This window comes from Raphanus sativus, unplaced genomic scaffold, assembly GCF_000801105.2.
Source record: "Raphanus sativus cultivar WK10039 unplaced genomic scaffold, ASM80110v3 Scaffold0230, whole genome shotgun sequence".
NCBI classification, from domain to species: Eukaryota; Viridiplantae; Streptophyta; class Magnoliopsida; order Brassicales; family Brassicaceae; genus Raphanus; species Raphanus sativus.
This window is the reverse complement of record NW_026615550.1, coordinates 19,338-39,639: the sequence shown is the minus strand read 5'-3', so window position 1 is coordinate 39,639 and position 20,302 is coordinate 19,338. Positions and strand designations below refer to the sequence as shown.

Genomic DNA, 20,302 nt, shown 5'->3' with positions numbered 1-20,302 from the left:
CTATCTTTGTATAACGTCGTAACTTGGCCACGCATACTTGTTGGATTATCGTCTCTATGAGCTCTAAAGATGTCTAATATCTTAACAGTACCGGGGTACTAGAAAAGTAAATTTGCAAAACTTGGAACGATGTCTACAATGTTAAGGTAGATTAGGGACTCTTAGCTCGAGTCCCTTTTATAAAGATGGGGCTTTATTATGTTTCAAAGAGAGCGCTCAATGGACAACCGAGAGGAAGTGTACCTGAAAATTGACTCGGTTCTATTATCATCACTCGTCAGATTCACCAAGAAGACTCGAGACCTTGTAATAATCGAAAGTTTCAGACGATTTACACTAAGTTGTTTAAACGCACTCTTCTTGAATAACATAATCACCGTGCAATAATAATACGAAGTAAAAGGGTAGGAAACTTTCACTGTTTTAAAACACCAAATATTTCAACAATCCAAAACCAATAGATATGGTCGTCTCGCAACAAGAAACACACATTAATGGTCTAAATCAGAGAAAAAAGGAAGAAAAAAAAACATGTTTTTTGTTCTTATAACAACTGGGGTAAGGTAAATAAGATTATCCTCTGTGTAAAGAGAGAATGATAACACTTGTTGGTTTTACTTGCCACCACCAACTTCCTTGACGGCACAGATCTGCTCCTCTCCCATCGAAGACATGACAGACACAACCACATCCTTTCCCTCCTCGAATCCACTCTTCATCTGCAATTTATTTAACAAATTGTGTGTTTCAATATCACAATCTCAAAGATTGAAAACAATTCATGTGTATTAATTAAAAGACAATGAAACTAACCAGAGCGCTCAGATTATCATCGGTGGGAAGCTTGAGGTCGTCCTTGGTGCCACCACTGTCGGTCAAAAGGCTAACCTGTAATGTAAAATCATAACTTTTCAGACATATGTCCAAAGAGGAAAACAAAACATAAGTGAAAATAGAGAAAAGTGACTTACAAAGCCATCCTCAGAGATATCAATCAGCTGGTAATCAATACGGTTCACATGAGGAACCTGACAACAACAACAACAAACACACTCTGAATCAGATCATGTTATATAAACCAAATTTAGTAAAGTTTTGTTCTTTTAAAGACTTACATCACAATTGTGGGAAGAGGGAACAATATCCTCGAGCTTCTTAGCAGTGAAGATATCAATAGCAACGAAGTGACACTTCGCGTGACCGTGCTTGCCAGTCTTCGAAGTCGAAACCTCAACAACCTAATATCAATCAATCAAAATCCCTTAATTAATATCAAATCAAAAGACTTTCTTATCCCTAAAATATTTAAATCAAAAACACACAAAACTAGATTCCCTTAAATTCATTCAAACAAAACACATCTCTTGTTGTCTTGTCTGATCTCTAATATATCTCGAAAAAAAACTCAATCCGATTCAAAGGAGCTATACAACGTCAAGAAGATCTAGAATCTATAGCGAGATCGGAATCAAAGCAAATACCTTGCAGGGACGGCCCTTGATGACGATGTGACCACCTTTACGGATGTTACCAGCCTGCTGAGGGTAGGTCTTGGAAGCTCCGGCGTCGGAGGACTCGAAGTGGTGCTCTTCGTCAGACATGTTGTGAGAGAGAGAGATTGGAATTGAGATTGGATTGTGAGAATGAATGAGCAACAAAAATAAGAGAGTGATGTTAATTTTTATACGGAGGAGGAAGGCTAGGGTTACTGTATATTTATCTCTCTCAGCCATACGATGAGAATATCTCGACGGTGGAGATTTAATCAGATTTATCTTCTTTGTTGCATCACGGCGTGCAAACCACGCGGCCCTACACTTGTGTTGAGCGGTGTCTGATCGCTAGCACAAATTCTCTTTTTAATTTTTTTTCAATAAAAATAACAAAATGAGACTATTCTTTTTCTTTTTGTGGGACACAAAAATGAGACTATTCTAGATTCAAAAGGCCAGATTAAGTTGGACTTTTTTCATTTATACAAAATCATTTCGTTGTGTTTGTCAACTAATCTATTTGCTAAAAGGCTTAACCTGTGAGTTAGCCAAAAGTCAGGAATTATTATTCGGCTCATTGTTTAATTTTTTTCTTATGTTCCGGTTCTTACTTGAGATGAGGGTTAGTACTTAGTAGGTTATCTCTTTCATTGGAGTACTACAAGTCTACAATGCATGTTTCAGCATCATCCTTTCTTCCACACTCGTATCAAACATTCAAATGGTATCTAGCAAACATTCTTTAAGATGCATATTTTGATTAAAACAGTAGAGCTCCGTACTCCATAGTCAATGATGAGGATATGATATCTATCATTCTCACGAAATTCGAAACACATGGACCAATATCTTGGAACTTGGAGGGGAGATCTTTGTGATTAACATTGGAAAATGGGCTAAATGGACCAGACAATCTACGGCCCATTGTCCTTTTATCAATGCTATTTTATTTCTACATCAACACACAATACAGTATTGTGAAAATGGGCTATGTTGGGGCATTATATCTCCTCATACAGTTATAAGACATTAATTAATTGTCACAAAAAAAAAAGACATTTAATTAATTATACAATTTAGATGTTACTTTAGAATTGTGTACATATACTTTACATATTTTAAAACATATAATTAATTATACAATTTAGATGTAATGGTAAGAAGAACTAAAATATATTACTCATTTTTCTATTAGATGTTACTTTAGAATTGTTTACACAGATTAATAAATTATTTATTTATTTATTTATTTTAATATATTAATAGTTCAACTGAACATACTTTAACCAATAATTAAATTTTTTATCCACGTTGATTTTTAATGTTACCATTTTTACATAGTTTTTTCCTTTCAAAACATAAAAATCTAATATCGATACCAAATTTACTAGAAAAATAAAAACAGAAAATGGGAAAAAGAAAATTAAAAAGCATGAGAAGGACCGAGTGTGATAGAAAATGGGAAAAAGAAAAATTAAGAAGCCTCCTCTGTCTGCATTTAGTTTCCATTTGTTTTTATGAAAACACAATATTCAATAAATAAATATTAGAAAAGGGAATATAAAAGCTCTGGTTGTTTTATTTGCTATAATAGAGAGAGAGAGAGGGAGTTGGCCCAGCGGATCAAAGAAGAAGACGGCGTTCGAGCTTTCTTCTCCCATGGAGTTTTGAGGTCTCTCTTCTCTTATTTTATAAGTTAGTCCGTTGGTTAAAAAAAGTCGCTATTATTTTTTTCTTTATGGAGTGAATCTCGGGAGAACGTTATTTTTATTTTTATTGTTCATTTCTCGATAAGTATTAGTCATGTCGCCGATTTGAGAATGAGTGTGTTTATTTTATCATCAACGATTAAAGATTTTAAGTTTCTCTGTTCAAAGTGCGATCGGATGATGTGGGTCTGAGGTAACAACAATCTCTATCACCCTACCACTTTTTTATATTCTATTTTATTATTTTTTTATCTATAATTTTCTTGCTGATTAGTCATTTTTCAAAAAAAATTTTTTTTGCCTAATCCATGTTATTATGTTTGATGAATTTAGGTTAGTCATTCAAAGTCAAATCCATCCTAAATCCACATTATTCTCTGTGATTATAATCTTCCCTTTTTTACTCTATTTATTATTATTTATTTTTTTTGTTTTCTCCTTGTATTGTATGAATGCAGCTCCATTTAGCTTTTTAGATGCGACAAACAGTTGATAATGGTTATGCTGATTTCACATGTGTTGTGTTGCGAGAATCATGTGATTGCATTTTCGAGTTTTACATATTAATTACAGCTGCACGAGTTGTGTTTATCAGAGGAATATGAGCAAGACTCCTGTGTTAAAAGCTTTCTCTTTTATTTGTTTGTCCTGAAGATTTTAATACTTTCAGTTTTGTCTGCGGAGAGGAGGATACACGAGAGAGATAGAGAGTGTGTGTGTTTTTATGAAACAAACAAATGCGATGCCGTTTTCAAGGACCAGGTCAGGTCTCCTCTTTATTTTCATTTCCACTCATATGGTTTCATTTAACTCATTGTACTGATTTTTTTTTTTTTTTGGTTTTCTAATTGATATCTGCGTATACAGTGTACGAAGTCAACTGAAAATATGAATTTGAGTGATCATCATACATCATCATCAGAGAATCCAGCTGAAAGACTGCTTCCTAGGTTTCTCTTACCAAACTCAGCTTATGGACAAGGAAATGGCTTTACTTCAAGAGACCGGAACGTGTTTGAGACTAGTCTTGTGAAGGCCAGGAGAAAAATGATTATTGACCTTCAACTCCCTGCCGATCAGTATCTTGATGATACCAATGAGATCACAATCTGCCCTCCAATATTCAAACGATCTAAATCTGGAAGAGGGGATGATGCTTCTCATCGGAGCAACTCTTCAGGATCTTGCTTGGATGTGAGGAACTCAAATGGCTTATTAGCTGACTTGAATGAGCCACTCATATGTCAAGATTCAGAACCTCTTTCGCTCTCCAGGGATACCTATTCTCATTATAGGAGACACAGTGCAGATGTTGCCACAAGTGAAAATGGATGGATGGTCCTTGACGCAGCAGGTTATCAAATCTTTGAAATTATATGTTTTTACAAGCTTAAAATATGTCCCAATAGTTCATCAAATGTTTTTTTGAATTCTTCTGTGCTGATTCTGTATGGTGCCGTTTTTGCTTATGTTCTGTTTCTCGAATGTTTCATGTGGCTGTGTGTTAACAGGGCACGACAGAAACACACAGAGAGACCTGCGTATGCCTTCCCACTCTCTACAATTACGTTCTAACAATGCAGTTCAACCTCAGAGCTATCCTACACCCGATTACAGCAATGTAATAGCATATCGTGAGATGGAAGCTCGTTCAGTGAATCCTCAGGCTTCTTATGATAGCTACGTGGAATCAAGTATGTCATCATCTAACGCTCCAAGATTACACAATGACTACCGCACTGATGACTTTGTCACACCATGGAGCCATCGGTCATCATCATCATGTGGGAATCCTAGGAGCAGCTCACAACAGAAACCTTACTTAGTTCAGACGAATCCATACATGAACTTTGTCACACATGCAAGAGCGGATTCGAGTAGTGAGATGAGAATCCATGCCATATCTAATTGGATTCATCATGGATTCTCTTCAGGACAGAGTTTTGAAAACCTCCAGGGACCAAAAAAGCAGGAATGCTCGGCTGCTGTGTTGCCTTGGCTAAAACCTAATCCCACTTACAAAAGTGAAGTACACAATGGCTTATTGGATTTGAATGCTTCAACAAATCAATTCATGGTTGGAACTGACGCAGGAGAGGGCCTGGAAAGTGTTTCTCCTCCTCACAAGTGTTTCAGACCATCTGCTTCATGGTCTAATAATGCCAACACGGTAAGAGTTGAGAAGCATACTTCCCTTATCTCTCACTCCTCCTTGAGTGTATCTGATCAACATAAGGAAGTGAATCACTTGGTAAATAAGAGAGACATCGATATCAACTTGCCATGTGATGATGATTCCTCAGTCGTTTCTGTTGACCAGCATGGTTCTAAAGCCTTTTGTGTTAAGAATAAGGAAGAAGGAAACAAAGCTGCCAACATCAGACACTACTTTGATCTGAATTCATGTGCTAGCGAGGAAGATGATAAGGATTCAGGCTTACATTCTAGTCTAAGAGTGAAAACAAAAGGAACGTTTTGGATAGATTTGGAAGCTCCCCCAACTCTCGAGAGTGAAGAAGATATTGGAGAGAGCTTGCAGGAGCAGTCAGATGAAAGCGAAGACGGAAACTCTTTGGATGAACTCATTAAGGTAGCTGCACAAGCAATAGTCTCCATGTCATTGTCTGATCATCTTGATGACGCAGCTTCCTCTTCAACAGATGCGGCTTCGAAAAGTCTGCTCTCTTGGTTCGCAGACATTATAATTTCTTGTGGTGATGGTTCTCCAGAAGAGTATTCTTCTGGAGAGATTGACTACTTTGAAGCCATGACCTTGAGTTTAAAACCAACTAAGGAAGAAGACTACATGCCAGAGCCCTTAGTCCCTGAGAATCTAATACTCGAAGGGACAGGTTTGAACAGGCCAAGAAGAGGACAAGCAAGAAGAGGAAGACCGAAGCGGGATTTCCAGAGAGATACTCTACCTGGACTCCCTTCTCTATCAAGGCAACAAGTCGCTGAAGATATCCAACTGTTTAGTGCGCTTATGAAAACCAAAGAGTACACCTCCGGAGTAGCTGCTCGACAAAACTCTAAAAGAAGAAAAAGAACGATCACTAACACAAGCCAAGCTCTAGTTTGCCAGTCAATAGCAGAGCAAATGAATGAGAGCGTATCAGTGGTTGGACGTGAAGACAGTAAGCTTACAGGATGGGGACAAGCAACAAGAAGACCGAGGAGACAAAGGTGCCCTCCTCCAGGTAATCTTAACATGATAGCTTCAGAACATAATGGGAACTTCCCAAGCCTTGTGAAACGTTACAGAGAGTACAATTAGTATTACTATAGATTTGATGTTATTGATGTCACCTTTGGTTGGTTGTAAAACAGATACATATGTTTATTATTGGAACTGTTTGATGCTAATGTATAAATCATTTGGAAAAATAAAATCAGAAAGACCTGATTAATCTTGAAACATTTGCCAAAAATAGACAAAAAAACACACATGTATTGTCCTATTACACATTATCTACCAATCCTTGTCCTAATCATGATTTAAATTTCACTATAACCTGATTATATTCTTTAACTAATTTAATTAGTTCAATGATTAAAAAAATCTAACAAGGGACTATGGATAGCTTTGTCTTGACAGTAGCTTGATATAATTATGAACAAATAAAAGTGAAAAAAGTATGCTTGCTTGAATCTGAAGCAAAGAACAAATAAAACAGAGGAGAAACAAGAATTGAGAACAAAATCTTGATGTTTCAGTTACTGCTGATGCATTTAATCAATAGGAGCAGGAAGATTGAGATCGATGAGTGTATGCATCTCATGGGCCACTTGGTGTTGTTGTTGGATCACCAAAGTCCTGTGTTCATGATTCCCAAGGAAATGTGATCTCTTGTGTCCACCCAAAGCTTGTCCTGATTTAAACACCCTGAAGCAAATAGGACACTCATGACCTTTGCTTTTCTTCTTTGAACCGCTTGCTTTCTTAACCATTGTGGCTTTACTATGAATCTTGATTGTGTCTGCACAAGATTCAGTCTCCAAGCTTAGCTGATCACCACTGTCATACACAGATTCAGTTAACTCATACTTGAGTTTCTTTCTACCGTAACAAGGAAACCCTCTTTTGGTTTTCCTCAGATCATACTTTGTAGAAGAACGACCTGACCCGGTTCCTGACCATTCTTTCTTGAACCTGTTCATGTTCTTGTCTTCTTTTGTTGTAGAGCTGTTGAATCCCATTACAGCCCCAGTGTTCCTGAGGAACCCATCAACAGAAACATCTGAGTCCAACTTCTTGGGCCCATTCCTGAAGTAGCCAGAATCAGAGTTATCTGAATCATACAGAACATCACCATTATCCGCACCAGATTTCAACTGGTTACTATTATCCGCTCCTCCAAGTTTGTCTTTCTTACAGAACTCCTCCACTCTCTTCAGCTGTTCTCCTGAAGATGACTTGGTCTCAAGAATCACAGAGTAGTTGTCTGAAGACTCAGCCAGAGAGTGGTTCACAACCATGTTATGTCCTTTCTTGAAACTTGAGTCTCTAGACAGCATCATCAGAGACAATGCCATTTCCTCTTGTTCCGGCTCAATCCCAGTGTCATCAGAAGATGCTGAACCGTATTGATTTGTGATGCTTCCACCAACTACAAAAGCATCAGACTTGTAGTGATGCTGATGTTTGACAGCTCTCTTGGATCTTCTCCTCATAGGTGATGAAGAAGCTTCAGTTTCAGATTGACTATCCATAACAATCTTCTCTCTCTCAGTGTGACAAGCCATGTGACCACAGAGAGCTTTAGAAGAAGGGAAACCTTTACCACATTCTCTGCAACAAAGAAGTTGCTGTTGTTGATGTTTCAGAGCCATCAAGCCTCTCTGGACCACAAACCTCTTGTTTTTCTTAGGATTCTCTCTCAGACCGTAGCTAGATTGACCTCCACTTTCGTCTACTCTGAGCTTATTGAGTTCATCTTCATCAGAATCAGCTGAGTTCTCTTGGTTCATGTGAGTTCTGATGTGGCCTCCAAGTGATTTCCCACAAGGGAACCTCTTGCTGCAGAACCTACACACAAACTTCCTCTCTTGGAACTGCTCCATCTTTCAAGACAATTGATATCAAACACTGTATAAGCAAATATCAAAAGAAAAAAAAAGACAGAAGAAGGGAAAGTAGTTAGAACCCATTTGGCTGATTTACCTCAAGTCTTCCAAGTAACACTTATAACAAGCTAACCGCAGAGAGAGAAGGAGAAGGGAGAAGCATCAAGCTCAAAGCTTGATACTTTTATTTCACAGAGATCAGATGCTGAGGAATGTAACAGTCATGTCTTGTTAACTACAGATCCTATCATGAAGCAAAAGAGAACACAAAAACAGGAAACAAATAAAACTGACTTTGAAATATCTAAAGTTAGGAGATTTGCTTTCTTTTTTGAGTCAGAAAAAGATGAAAAATTTATAAGCAGATTTACAAAATGCAATTTTCCCAATTGAGATTAAGGATATGTTTAAATGAGTGGATACCAATCTATAAAACTTTATGTTTAAGAAATTGTACTAATGATTAATGAGTTTTTCTTAAACATAAAATCTGTGGTATTTTAAAAACTATATATGCATTCTGTATTTTAAGCTATTTTGCTTTTTCTGAAAACTATCCACCATTTTCAAAATGGGTAAGATAGTGTTTCAGTATTCCTCTCTTTTTTTAGTTAGTCTTTCCAGATCCAAAGCTTTTCTTATTTTATTCTTGTCTTTAACAATAAGTTTGTTTGTTTTCCATTTTTGTTGCCAAAAAATTCACCAAAGTCCTCCCTATACTTCTCATCTCTCAGCTATGTTCATCATTTTCAAAACTTGTATCAATGTCATTCATTGTTGCCTTTTCAGTTTCACCTTATTTTCAGATTTTAACCTTTTTGGCTGCAACAAGCGTATTAGTGTTTGTCTTAATGGACCTGTATTATACCAGTAGACTCATTACTCTTCTAATAATGGCTATCATGACCTATTAGTAAACGGACTATACTTTAAAACTCCGTTTACCAAAAACCAAAAGTGATTTGAAAATAGAAAAACAGACGTTGCAAAATAAATGCATTATATTGCAGGGGTCGATAAATTAGTATCTTGTTGGGTATTCACAGAGACAAGCTAATTTAATTACTTTAGAACGTTACATAATATACAGCTCCCAATTTAATGGAACTCATGCGTTTCTCCTCTCCTCTTCTCTCTCAACCATATCTAAATATTTCTGCTATTTTCTTTTTTAATTATGTAAGCAAAAAATAAGCAAATATAAACTATTTCCATGATTCTTTACACACTCTACAAGTCTAAAAAACAAGCGTGGAAATATCAATAATATCTCCCCATGTAACGTAGGGTTATTACAAAGATCAAAAGAGTAGATGTCTTTTTGATAAATATGTGAATTATCATTAAAACGAAAGCAGATTTGTACAAACTACAAAGTGTTTATGTGGTTAAGCCGATTGATGCCAAAAAAGATAAAAAAACAACAAAATATCCTAAGAAAATCGTCAAAAGGGTAGATATTAATCAAGATTCAAGAAAGATCCACAAAAGAAATGATGAACCTGCGTCTTCAGGCAAAAGAAATCTTGAAGAACACATATCTCTCAAGCGTGTACTCCAAGAAACGCCCAAAACATATGTCAACTAAAAAATGTGTAAGTAAGGTAGGTCTCTGAATATGATAAACTGGGGGAAAGACCGCGAGAGTTTTAGTTGTGAAGAGGATTAGGACCGGAGGGGACGAGTCTTTTATCGACGCCGTACCTTGGATCAATCTCCGGCGGAGGAGGAGGAGGAGGGGAAACAAATGGCTGCTTCACGGTACTACGGTGGATCCTTTGAAGCTCAAGGCACATAGAACGCGCGTAAGGACGAGAGAAGGAGTCACAAGGAGTCACGTAGTACGGGATGTGAACAACCCTCGGGACGAGTCGGTGAGTTCGGTAACGGAAGTTTGTTCTTGATGTCGTCATCGTCCGGTTTGCTCCAGCGGTTCGAGAAGAAGCGATGAGAAGGAGGAGGAGAGAGATCAAGATCGAACGGTTCAGGTGTGTCGTCGACATATTGCTTGATTTGGAGAGAGAGAGAGAGAGAAGAGAAGGAAAAGTTTTGAACTCTGTGAGAAAGAGGGAAGTAAAGCAAATTGGGTTTTAATGCAACGCAGAGGATGCACATGAATCGAACGTTAATTGGTTCGTTTTTGTGGGTCCTGCTTGGTTCGTTTTCATAGACATAAATAGCAATACGTGACCTTATTATATACATTCCGATCGATTTATTTCACTTGCTATTGCTTTTTACCTGACAATATAGCAGGTAAGAAATGATCGGTTCAAGTATATTATACGTGAAAGTGTAGTACGTTTACACAATTATACAATACAATAAGAACGTGTTTTGAGTTGTTTCGTGGAACGCAAGCTATATCTCGGGTCGTTATAGGCTTTTATGGGCTAAAGAAGATTCCACCGAAACTAATTACAAGCCCAATAAATACGGCCCATTATATAAAGAGGGTCTCAGAATCTCCAACTTGGCTCTAGTCTTGGACTAGAGTTGCAGAGTAAGGCTTATAAAGTGAAAGCTGGAGCAAAAAAAAAAACAAATCTTAAATGTTGAAGACAAGAAGAATCTCAGTAAGAAACATGAAAGCTTTACATGACCCAAAAAAAAAAAAACTGATTCATTGTTCAAATTTCATGAGCAGGAAGATTGAGCTCGATTCCCATATCAGTTGCCACTTTGTGTTTGATCCTGTGGTCATGATTCCCAATGAAATGTGATCTCTTGTGACCTCCTAAAGCTGGTCCTGATTTAAACACCCTGAAGCAGATTGGGCACTCGTGACCTTTGCTATTCTTCTTTGCACTGATAGCTTCCTTCATGTTTGTGTCTGCACAAGAGTCAGTTTCATTACAAGGCAAGGTCACATTTTTGCTATTGCGTAGCTCGTACTGTGACCTTCCCTCCTTGGCCTCAAAATCATCATCACCATTGTTCCTAAGACACCCATCAACCGAGATATCCGAGTCTGACCTCTTTGGACCATTCATGAAGTAATCAGAGTCAGAGCTATACGAGTCAGTGAGGATTGCACCATCAGCAGAAGACCTTAGTTGGTCGTCGACGGCAACATTGAAGATCATCTTTAGCTGCTGCTCCCCTGAAGATAACTTGGTCTCGAGAATCTCAGAGTTGTGTGGCAACTGAGCTACCAGAGATTTCACCACCAAGGTAAGTCCTCTAGGATCCATAGACATCATCATCAGAGACAAAGCAGTGTTCTTATGTTCTTCCTCAATCTCACAAGCAGAATAAGAAAAGCTAAAAGACTCTGAACTTGACTGCTTCTTGGATCTTTTCCTTGTAGGACTCGAGGAACTAGTCTCAGTATCAGACTTCTCTACCTCGCAGTACCAACAGTCCATGTGATTCCAAAGATCTTTCAAAGAATCAAAACCTTTACCACATTCCCTGCAACAGAGCTGTTGATGTTTTAGAGCCGTGATCTCTCTCTGATCCACCAACCTCTTCTTGTTCTTCTTCTTAGGTTTCTTTCCACTGTTACTATTCGAATGAAGTGAGGTATGGATCCTGATGTGACCTCCGAGTGATTTACCGGAAGGGAACTTCTTGTTACAGAACTTGCACACATACTCCTTCTCAACGATCGTCTCCATATTGATTTGATCTTCTCCTACACAAATCAAAAAGAGGTTATCTTTAGTTAAACGAAAGCAAAAGCAAAGTAAGATAAGCGAGAAGAACCCATTTTTGGTGATGTTGAGTTTACCTCAGCACAAACCGACAAAGCTTGATGCTTTTCTTAGCGGAGAGAGAGCGAGAGAGAGAAAGATGCAGAGGAAAGGTTGATGCTTTTTATTAGCGAGATCAGATATTGTGATGTGACAGTTGGTTTATATCTGAGTACAAAGATCCGACCTTGAAGCGAAGCGGCTAAGAAAGAGCACCAGGAGAGAAGTTGGAAAGGAAAAAACTTTGTAATCTATTCTCGAAGTTTATAGATTTGCTGTCTTTTGAGTTTGGACCAAAAATAATATATATATATATATATATATGTGAAAGAAAAAAAAAAAAGCGAGGTGTTCCAAACACGAGTAATCAAAAGTTCAGCTGCATTTTTGGATCTGTTCAACCAACTCAACACAACACACACACACGCTTTTGGATGTTCAATTCATAGACAGAAAAAGCCTGGACGGTTTAGATCTTTTTTGGCGACTCACTTACAAACCAAATCTTGAAATTGCAAGTATCCGCACAAAGTTTTAACTTATTAGAGATTTGTTTCCTTCATTAATATAAATCTTGTAGAATTTACCAAATAATTTTTTTTAAAAAATCTTGTAGCACAGTGAACTTGAATTAGTACTATTAGATTATGGTATAACAAACCATGGGGCCCAAACAGAGACTTCTCGGCGTCCAAAACAAACAAGCAAACAAAGCTTTGCCCTTAACAGTTGTCCTCTGTGCCACATATTCTGTAATTCTTAAAGCAAACAAACTTTGGCATTGTCAAAGCTTTGTTTGTAAAATAAATTTAAGACTTGTTGATCTTCTCAGTTTTCAAACAAATGCAAAGACAAGACCCAAAATCATTTCATTTGTTTCCTCTCTTTATATGTCTTCCTTAATCATACACAATAAAAATATTTTTCTAAATGCAAATCAGAGAGATTCTGACAATTTTCTAGGTAAAGAATATTGAGAAAGAGGGTCCCAAGAAAAGTGAAACAACAGCCCCATTCACAAGGGTTCCACATGACCAAATTCATATTCTTATAAACTCTCTCTACACTTTTTAATAGGAACATTTGGAGGACCCCATAACCCCACGTAGCATTCTGCAAGTTGTCGAAACGTGATGTTGCTTCCTCACTTGTTTCTTGCCTTGTTTTCCCATGAGGATCCATAGCCAAATATATGTCATCCATGATGCTCCCGGTTCGTTGAAGACCTTTGCCATTATTTTCTTGAAATATTCGGATCCTACACTCCTCCAACTTTCTTCTGTTCATCTCCAAGACCAGTCTCATCTTTATTTGCACAGTTCTTCCAGCCGGAGTTCACAGCATCATGTGCAAGCTCAAAGGTCGTGCATGATTCATCTTCCACGTTGAATCTCTCCTCATTGCACCCGGAAAACATACTCATATGTTCATTTGTTGCACCCATCTTGTGGTCGTCACACAGTCTGGTATCATCTTCATCATTGTCACTAATACTGGCATCTTCTTCAGCTTCTTCTTGATGGAGTGGATGCACTCCCTCATTGAATTTTTCAGTCCCTTCATGAAGAGGAGATTCGACAGCAGAGTCATCTTCTTCGACATATTGAGTACCCAAAGGTCGTCCTCCATATCCTCCATGCCATTCATCATCGTCACTATCAATGTCCAATATCATGGACCTATTCTGGGTGGCCCTTCTTCTAAGAACAAAAACGTTAAAGTAGTAGCTAACAATCTCTTGCTTGGTTCGGGACAAAAACGCAGCTTCCAAGTGCTTCCAAAAGTTCCGACCTAACGTCACAGGATTGGAATAAACAACCTCATGAAAAAGTAACGCATCTTCATCGCTCCAGCTCTGCGCAACCTCTTCTCCCATATCACACAAGCCTAAGTCTCTGAATTTCTCAGATCCAAGCACCTTAACCACTTCTTCTCTAGCTTCTTTGACGTGCTGGCGCACACACCTTATAGAACCCCTGTCCTGGCAGACACACAACTCTCTACCTTTCCCTGCTATGTCATCCATATTCTGCGCCGGCATGGGAATAACACAAGTACCAGTGCCTAACGGTTCTAGGTTCCCATACAGACCACCTTCCCATTCAGGAATCATGGCTTGATGATCTTGTCCAATGGGCACTTGCTTTCTAGCAGGTTGATCCAAGAGGAAAGAATATAATGATTCAACAGGAGCAAACATTCTTGGAGGTACAAGACCGAGCTCAAAATACTCTGAAGAATGAGGAGACTGACTTGCATCTTCGCCGTGGTAATCTTCTATGACCCGATCAAAACAACCTTCCATGTCAAGACCCGGGTAAACAAAACTGGACTCTTCATCAAAGGTCTTTTCACCTCCTTCGGGTTTCAAAAGATCTCCTTCGTCCACTATTGTCGATAAACCCATTCAAAAGAAAAAGATTCAATCACATAGCAGACATTGATCCTTTTGACAAACAACATTCGTAAGTTAATATTTACCCGTGGCAAGAGGTTTCTGCAAAACAGCAGCATGGCGTGGAATAGATTCTTCAAACTGCGTTGACTTGTCACTAAAGCCAAGCTGTCTAGAATGTTTAAACGGGAGCTCAAGAAACTTGGTGTCATCTAAAGGGCGTTTGAATCCCATTTCCAACCTAATAAGAAAAAAAAAAACACAAGAGAACAACTCGATAAGAATCTCCTCACAGTTGTGAAGCAAATGCATGCAAGAGACCTTATAAAGTTATAATAAACCATATGTAAGACACCTAACCAGTGGCGGAGGCAGTGGTTTAGCACAGTGGTCACTTGACCCATGTGATTTTTAGGAATAAAAAAATTTTACATGTATTTTAAAGAAAAAAAATTGAAAACTATCACAATCTTAACTCATTGACCCATGTATTATAGATGCTTATAAGGAAATTGACCCCTCTAAATGATTCGGCTGGCTCCGCCACTGCACCTAACTGTATAAGATCCTCTAACTACACTGTTTATGCTACTTAAACTGACATGCAACAGAACAAAGAACCAGTTCAATAACAAAAACTGACAAATGTAGTAATGTTAAGAAAAATAGTTCAGACAAGAACAAATGGTGTGTATTATTTACCTCTGTAAAAGGGATAGTTCAAGCAAACTTCACACCAAAATAAAACCTTCACCGGAAGAACCAGAGAGTATAAAGAATCTTAAGCTTAAGCTAGAAAAAAAAAATCCCCAAATCAGAAGAAAACCCTAACCCTAGATTCCGGCCTACCCAAAAATCAACCAAATCAAGAGTGGAATAGATAAGAATTGACCAAATACATACGAATCGAGAGAAAGCCCTTTGATAATTTACAGATCTGGCAAGACCTGGGATAGATCGGAAAATAAGAACCCTAGATCTCAATTGGGGACCAAAAAGGTGAAATTAACATCAAAGGGTGTTGATAAAAATCGATTAAATAGCAAAATAAAAACAATGGATCGAGAAATTGTACGACGTGTGAGGAGATCGACAACCCTAACCCTAGATCTTTCTTGAGAGACGAAATATATAAATAATTGGTATCAATCGAAAGAGGGAACGTGAATTAGATGAATCTATAGATTAATTGGAAGAAAAAAAAATATCGCAGTAAAACGAAATCGAAATATGGATTACGTAGAAAAATTTGGGGAAGAACACGAAAGAAGATAAAAGGTGGATACGGTTCGTGCTATTATTCGGGTTGACCCTTAAAAAATCCCTGAAAGTTAGCTCGACCTCGTAATTTAAGACCAACACGCTTTTCTAGCTAAGTCCTTACTATTTTCTAATTTGACACTTTCTTCCTTGTTTTCTCATCTCTTACAATTAAACCCAAACTGCAGAACATAAAAGCACAAAATTATGTTATCTTTTGGAGAGGATTCTATCATAGTTCTTGTCATGTTAACCATATTAACTTAGAGAAATGTTATTTTGCATCCTTGCTCAGCTTCAGACGTTACAACAAAAGATTTTACAACTCAGTACTATATATAATATTATATAAGAAATGCATTGTTTCTCAAAGTTCATACATGCAAGTGGTGCATTCAATTTTCAATACTTTTAGTACATGAGAATTGAGTTGAGACCCTTAATTTTTACTGTAAAACATTTTGTTTTGTCATAAGATTTATATATGCTCACACTTCAAACTGAAACTCTGTCAATGACAACTAACTTTCACTGATTTTGTTGTGCTTATAGTATATCTTTCTAAATCCAAATCCATAGCTTAACATTAAGTTTTGAATAGATTGAGCGAAACCAATTAGGAAGTCAAGAAGTGGAGTTCAAGAAAGAAGTGAACCAATTAACAGAGTCCTTAGGGTATCTCTTAAGCTTGTCTCTGTAATCAACGAAGTAGAGACCAAATCTTGAACTATAACCTGCAGCCCATTCCCAATTATCCAATAGCGACCACACGAAGTACCCTTTCACATTGCAACCATCCTCTTTAATAGCAGCTTGTAAGCTTGAAAGATAATCGTGATGGTATCTGATTCTCTTTGCATCTTTAAGAGTTTCTTTCCTTGGGATCAGAATGCTGTTTGAATCGTCCATTCCTACACACACACATGCACACAATCATCATCGTAAACTCTCTCTATTTCTTGTGGATTTAAAAGGGTTATTATAACGGATGTGTGTGTTTAGTGTTTACCATTTTCAGTGATAAAGACTGGAGGGTTTCCATATTTATCCTTGACGTAATTCATCAAGCTTCTCATGCCTCTAGGCACTATGTACAACCATATCGAACTGGCCTATCGACAACAACAACATAACAACGGTTTAAATGTATATAACTTATTAGAGTTAATAGTATTTTTTTTTCTTACCCTATCTCCAATTGCGCTTAAACCCTTAAAAGCTGAAATTAAAGATAAAAGAAGATTATCAATAAAGTGATGTATACTCATTAGTCATAACTACGGTTTAAGTGAGAGTAAAGTGTGTGATTTTTCTTACGTAGAGTGACGGTTCCAGAATCAGAAATAGCATCATGTAGGAGAGTGCCAATGAGATTAGTGGCATTGTTTCTTGCGTAGTACGTTGTGTAATGATTAATCCCTACAAAATCTAGGGAACCCTTTATTAGAGCAGATTGAGATCCCGTGAACACTGGCAATCTGCTTCCGACTCTGCTTCTCATCGAACTCGGGTAATCCCCAAACATCAACGGATCCAAAAACCTAACATCGTATCAAGATTCATCACTTTCTAATAAAAAAAGGTGGCTGTGTAATGGAATGATATTAAAACTCGTTGAAAATTACCAGCCAAGTTGAAAGTCTTGAGCTCTTTGTGCAGCTTCAATGTCCTCTCTCTTGTTTGACTCCGGTTCATACCACATTACATCAAACGCTATCCCTAATGAACCTCCTTGCTTTGCCTGTCATAAGTATACATTCAGAACTGTATATATATCTTAAGTTTTATATAACATAATGTTTTCAATGTACGTGTTAGTGACTTACCTTGTACTTTTTCCTGTAGATATCTGATACTGTGGCGTGAGTTAGAATAACATTGTGACCAACGATGTAAGGCTCGGTAGATGAGTTTCCGGAGCGACAAGTGAGGTGAAAAAGAATAGAGCAACGGCCGGGAGCTTGTAGACCAACGTCATAACCTTGTATAGAGAATGTGTGTGGCTCGTTGAACGTGATCCAATGCTTCACTCTATCTCCAAATCTCTGGAAACAAACCTCTGCATAAGCTGCAAAATCATTTCTGCCAAAAAACATTTTATAGCCTTTAATCTTTTGAAATTCATTTGTCTAGTTAATAGTTCTATTAAATGTTTATATGGCCTTTTGTATGGATTGTACATGATTTGTGGGTTTAGCCAACCGAGGTATTGATCATGGAGTGCCTGAGGAAGGTCCCAATGGTACAACGTCACATACGGCTCGATCCCTACAATTGTTTCGTTATAGTATACATGTGAAACTCAGCCAACAATAATTTATAAAAAAAAATCAAATGAATGTAAAATTTATGCAATCAAGAACCTCTACATCAACTGTGCGTCCATTGTTGATTTGTGTAATAAGTAAAAAATGAATAAAAACCAACCAGCACTAATTTCAATAAAAGCCATATTCAGTGATTGATGTTCACTACCTTTAGCAAGTAAAGCATTTATGAGTTTGTTGTAGTGATCGATTCCGGCCTCGTTTATTTGTCCCACACCATCTGTAAACAACACAATATCATTCTTTCTCTTTTTTTTATATCACCACATAATATCATTCTTATAATCTTATTAATCCATCAAAAAGCCATATCAAATTTAAAAATATTGTAGTACTAATTAGTATCTTTAGTTTACCCATTCAAAACAAAAAGGATCATTCATCTATTCAATCTATAAACTATATAAAATATTTATGAAATAAATGTATGAAACATACTTGGAAAAATGCGAGCCCACGAAATGGAAAACCTGTAAGCGTCCATTCCCATATTCTTCATGAGTTGTACATCTTCCTGCCGTCACCATTTTGTAATTTCAGTTAAATCATTACTTCGTGTACTTTTTTAAGGAATTGTATATGCATTGACAATTTATTTGGTTTATATAAATGAGGTTTACCTCGTACCGGTGGTACTGATCAACAGCAACATCGGCGTTGCTAAAATCTGCGATTTTACCAAAAGTGTGGGAGAAGGTGTCCCATATAGTAGGACCTCTTCCATCTTCCTTTACTGCTCCCTCGTGCTGCGCCAAATATTGATTTCTTTGATTATTTTGTTATAAGGCTCGGTCCACTACTATTTTCATTTTTATTATGTACTAACGTTTTTAAAAAGTAATTGAAACATAAGTTGTGTGTGCTTGGTTAGGTGAGAGGCATTCCGAGAAAGCTATACTTCATATGATTTTGTTTGACTTAATTTGGGCTGGAATTGAGAAGAAGAGAAAAGAGAAAAGTTAATGGGTAAATTGTGAAAATGTGTAAAAGAAAAGGTCGTTGTTTGAAAAGACCTAGAGTTGTGTAAAAGAAAAAACAGAACCCACAGGAAAGGGACGAGGATGTATTGGATGCCCGTGATTCATGAATGGTATGTGGCCATATTTGTTTGTATATCGAGTTATATGGACCATATTTCAAGATATTGTTTAAATATAAATACAATGAATGTATAATCATATATAAAAAATATCATATTGTAGTAGTATGATGATGACAAAGAAAATATTACCATGAATTTACAGAGGTAGCTTAAGTGTTTCAAGATATATTAAAGTACTTTGTCTTCATTAGTGTTAGATTAAAAATGTTTTAGTATTGTGTTACCAACTACAAAAATATATATGTCGACGTATTTTTTTATGTTTTTGTTGCTACTGAAAAAACAAAAACATATCTCATGGGGAACGTATATGTTCTGATGTGGCCTAATTTTTGATCGTGAATAATATTGCTTTCAGATTCCATTAAAAGGAAACGATTAAAAACAAATGAATCCTAAAAATAAAATAGGAAAAAGAGAGGGAGAGTGGAGAGGAGAGGGGACCTGAAAAGCAGACGAAGCAGTTCCGAAGACAAATCCTTTTGGGAAACTGCCTCTGGAAATTTCCTCAGCACATATGCATGTCTTATCTATCGTCACCATCATCATAATTATGGTCATCGTCATCATGGTTAATCTTCTTGGAGCCATCTCTTTGTTCATCTTTTCGTCTCCAGTTACGATGCATATATCTTTTGTGGTGATCGCAGGAAGATAGAAGTGAGAGATACGAAACAAGGAGAATAAAGAAGAGTGCGAGTGGGAAAAACAAAGCTATGAAAGGGGTGCTATAAATAGGAAAGTGGGAAATGTGAGATAATATGAAATCTTCGGCTTTGTAAATAAAAGATATGAAATCTTCGGATCAGATGCTAATTATTAATTAAACAAATATAAATATATTTTAATCACTGTTACTGAGAAAAAAATGAAAGACATATATAGAACTAGTTATATGGATAAAGTTGATTTTAAAGTTGGATGAAATCATATTTTGTTATAAGGAAAATATCTAACAACATAAGCATACTTCACTAGATTTATATGTTTTGTTTTTATCTATGTGATCTTTTATACATTTTGCGTCTCTTTTTGCTATTTTACCTCGGTGAGATCTTATATGGTGTTGACAAAAAAAAGATCTTACATGGTAAGGTATCTAATACAGGAACATGACTTGTGGTCAAATAGCAGTAGATGCACTTAAGACGCTTAAACATTCGATTCTTCTGTTATACGAAACTAACTCATATTGTTCTATCTGACACGAACATAAGTTCATGTTTTAAGATCCATTTGAATGTCTTGGAGAAA

At 37.0% G+C, this 20,302-nt stretch overlaps 7 protein-coding genes across 7 annotated transcripts; 1 reads left to right on the top strand and 6 right to left on the bottom strand.

Annotated features, from left to right (window-relative positions):
• Positions 1–403: 403 nt before the first annotated feature.
• LOC108818973 (eukaryotic translation initiation factor 5A-2) lies at positions 404–1,664 on the bottom strand. Its single transcript, XM_018591941.2, has 5 exons — positions 1,482–1,664; positions 1,116–1,238; positions 972–1,028; positions 814–888; positions 404–719 (listed from the first exon to the last, which is right to left on the bottom strand). Exons 1-5 carry the CDS (start codon positions 1,599–1,601, stop codon positions 615–617), a joined length of 480 nt encoding a protein of 159 aa, XP_018447443.1. The 5' UTR covers positions 1,602–1,664; the 3' UTR covers positions 404–614.
• A 2,105-nt stretch (positions 1,665–3,769) lies between these two features.
• LOC108819759 (uncharacterized) lies at positions 3,770–6,612 on the top strand. Its single transcript, XM_018592797.2, has 3 exons — positions 3,770–3,964; positions 4,070–4,556; positions 4,714–6,612. Exons 2-3 carry the CDS (start codon positions 4,091–4,093, stop codon positions 6,477–6,479), a joined length of 2,232 nt encoding a protein of 743 aa, XP_018448299.1. The 5' UTR covers positions 3,770–3,964; positions 4,070–4,090; the 3' UTR covers positions 6,480–6,612.
• Positions 6,613–6,934: 322 nt separating this feature from the next.
• On the bottom strand, positions 6,935–8,266 carry LOC108821548 (uncharacterized). The gene has a single exon (XM_018594554.2). It carries the CDS (start codon positions 8,264–8,266, stop codon positions 6,935–6,937), a length of 1,332 nt encoding a protein of 443 aa, XP_018450056.1.
• A 1,601-nt stretch (positions 8,267–9,867) lies between these two features.
• LOC108821573 (CLAVATA3/ESR (CLE)-related protein 9-like) lies at positions 9,868–10,381 on the bottom strand. The gene has a single exon (XM_018594575.2). The coding sequence runs from the start codon at positions 10,270–10,272 to the stop codon at positions 9,919–9,921; it is 354 nt and encodes a 117-aa protein (XP_018450077.1). The 5' UTR covers positions 10,273–10,381; the 3' UTR covers positions 9,868–9,918.
• A 496-nt stretch (positions 10,382–10,877) lies between these two features.
• On the bottom strand, positions 10,878–11,889 carry LOC108821570 (zinc finger protein ZAT4-like). Its single transcript, XM_056996459.1, has one exon. It carries the CDS (start codon positions 11,887–11,889, stop codon positions 10,900–10,902), a length of 990 nt encoding a protein of 329 aa, XP_056852439.1. The 3' UTR covers positions 10,878–10,899.
• Positions 11,890–12,908: 1,019 nt separating this feature from the next.
• Positions 12,909–15,665, bottom strand: LOC108818986 (uncharacterized). Its single transcript, XM_056996457.1, has 3 exons — positions 15,062–15,665; positions 14,446–14,600; positions 12,909–14,352 (listed from the first exon to the last, which is right to left on the bottom strand). The coding sequence occupies exons 2-3, from the start codon at positions 14,591–14,593 to the stop codon at positions 13,223–13,225; spliced, it is 1,278 nt and encodes a 425-aa protein (XP_056852437.1). The 5' UTR covers positions 14,594–14,600; positions 15,062–15,665; the 3' UTR covers positions 12,909–13,222.
• A 449-nt stretch (positions 15,666–16,114) lies between these two features.
• On the bottom strand, positions 16,115–19,801 carry LOC108819075 (beta-glucosidase 40). Its single transcript, XM_018592063.2, has 11 exons — positions 19,493–19,801; positions 18,567–18,692; positions 18,385–18,460; positions 18,095–18,166; positions 17,800–17,887; positions 17,446–17,701; positions 17,245–17,360; positions 16,937–17,160; positions 16,807–16,838; positions 16,629–16,731; positions 16,115–16,530 (listed from the first exon to the last, which is right to left on the bottom strand). The coding sequence occupies exons 1-11, from the start codon at positions 19,649–19,651 to the stop codon at positions 16,244–16,246; spliced, it is 1,539 nt and encodes a 512-aa protein (XP_018447565.1). The 5' UTR covers positions 19,652–19,801; the 3' UTR covers positions 16,115–16,243.
• Positions 19,802–20,302: the final 501 nt, after the last annotated feature.

What these genes read in the sequence shown, in the direction of transcription:
- LOC108818973 (XM_018591941.2), bottom strand. Translation starts at nt 1,601, where the DNA reads ATGTCTGACGAAGAGCACCACTTCGAGTCCTCCGACGCCGGAGCTTCC. An exon ending in TCAAGGGCCGTCCCTGCAAG is followed by an intron (nt 1,239 to 1,481) that starts GTATTTGCTTTG and finishes GATTGATATTAG; the next exon opens with GTTGTTGAGGTTTCGACTTC. An exon ending in ATATCTCTGAGGATGGCTTT is followed by an intron (nt 889 to 971) that starts GTAAGTCACTTT and finishes TTTACATTACAG; the next exon opens with GTTAGCCTTTTGACCGACAG.
- LOC108819759 (XM_018592797.2), top strand. Translation starts at nt 4,091, where the DNA reads ATGAATTTGAGTGATCATCATACATCATCATCAGAGAATCCAGCTGAA. An exon ending in GATGGTCCTTGACGCAGCAG is followed by an intron (nt 4,557 to 4,713) that starts GTTATCAAATCT and finishes GTGTGTTAACAG; the next exon opens with GGCACGACAGAAACACACAG.
- LOC108821548 (XM_018594554.2), bottom strand. Translation starts at nt 8,266, where the DNA reads ATGGAGCAGTTCCAAGAGAGGAAGTTTGTGTGTAGGTTCTGCAGCAAG.
- LOC108821573 (XM_018594575.2), bottom strand. Translation starts at nt 10,272, where the DNA reads ATGTCGACGACACACCTGAACCGTTCGATCTTGATCTCTCTCCTCCTC.
- LOC108821570 (XM_056996459.1), bottom strand. Translation starts at nt 11,889, where the DNA reads ATGGAGACGATCGTTGAGAAGGAGTATGTGTGCAAGTTCTGTAACAAG.
- LOC108818986 (XM_056996457.1), bottom strand. Translation starts at nt 14,593, where the DNA reads ATGGGATTCAAACGCCCTTTAGATGACACCAAGTTTCTTGAGCTCCCG. An exon ending in GCAGAAACCTCTTGCCACGG is followed by an intron (nt 14,353 to 14,445) that starts GTAAATATTAAC and finishes TATCGACAATAG; the next exon opens with TGGACGAAGGAGATCTTTTG.
- LOC108819075 (XM_018592063.2), bottom strand. Translation starts at nt 19,651, where the DNA reads ATGAACAAAGAGATGGCTCCAAGAAGATTAACCATGATGACGATGACC. An exon ending in CTGCTTCGTCTGCTTTTCAG is followed by an intron (nt 18,693 to 19,492) that starts GTCCCCTCTCCT and finishes TATTTGGCGCAG; the next exon opens with CACGAGGGAGCAGTAAAGGA. An exon ending in CAAGACTTTCAACTTGGCTG is followed by an intron (nt 17,161 to 17,244) that starts GTAATTTTCAAC and finishes ATACGATGTTAG; the next exon opens with GTTTTTGGATCCGTTGATGT.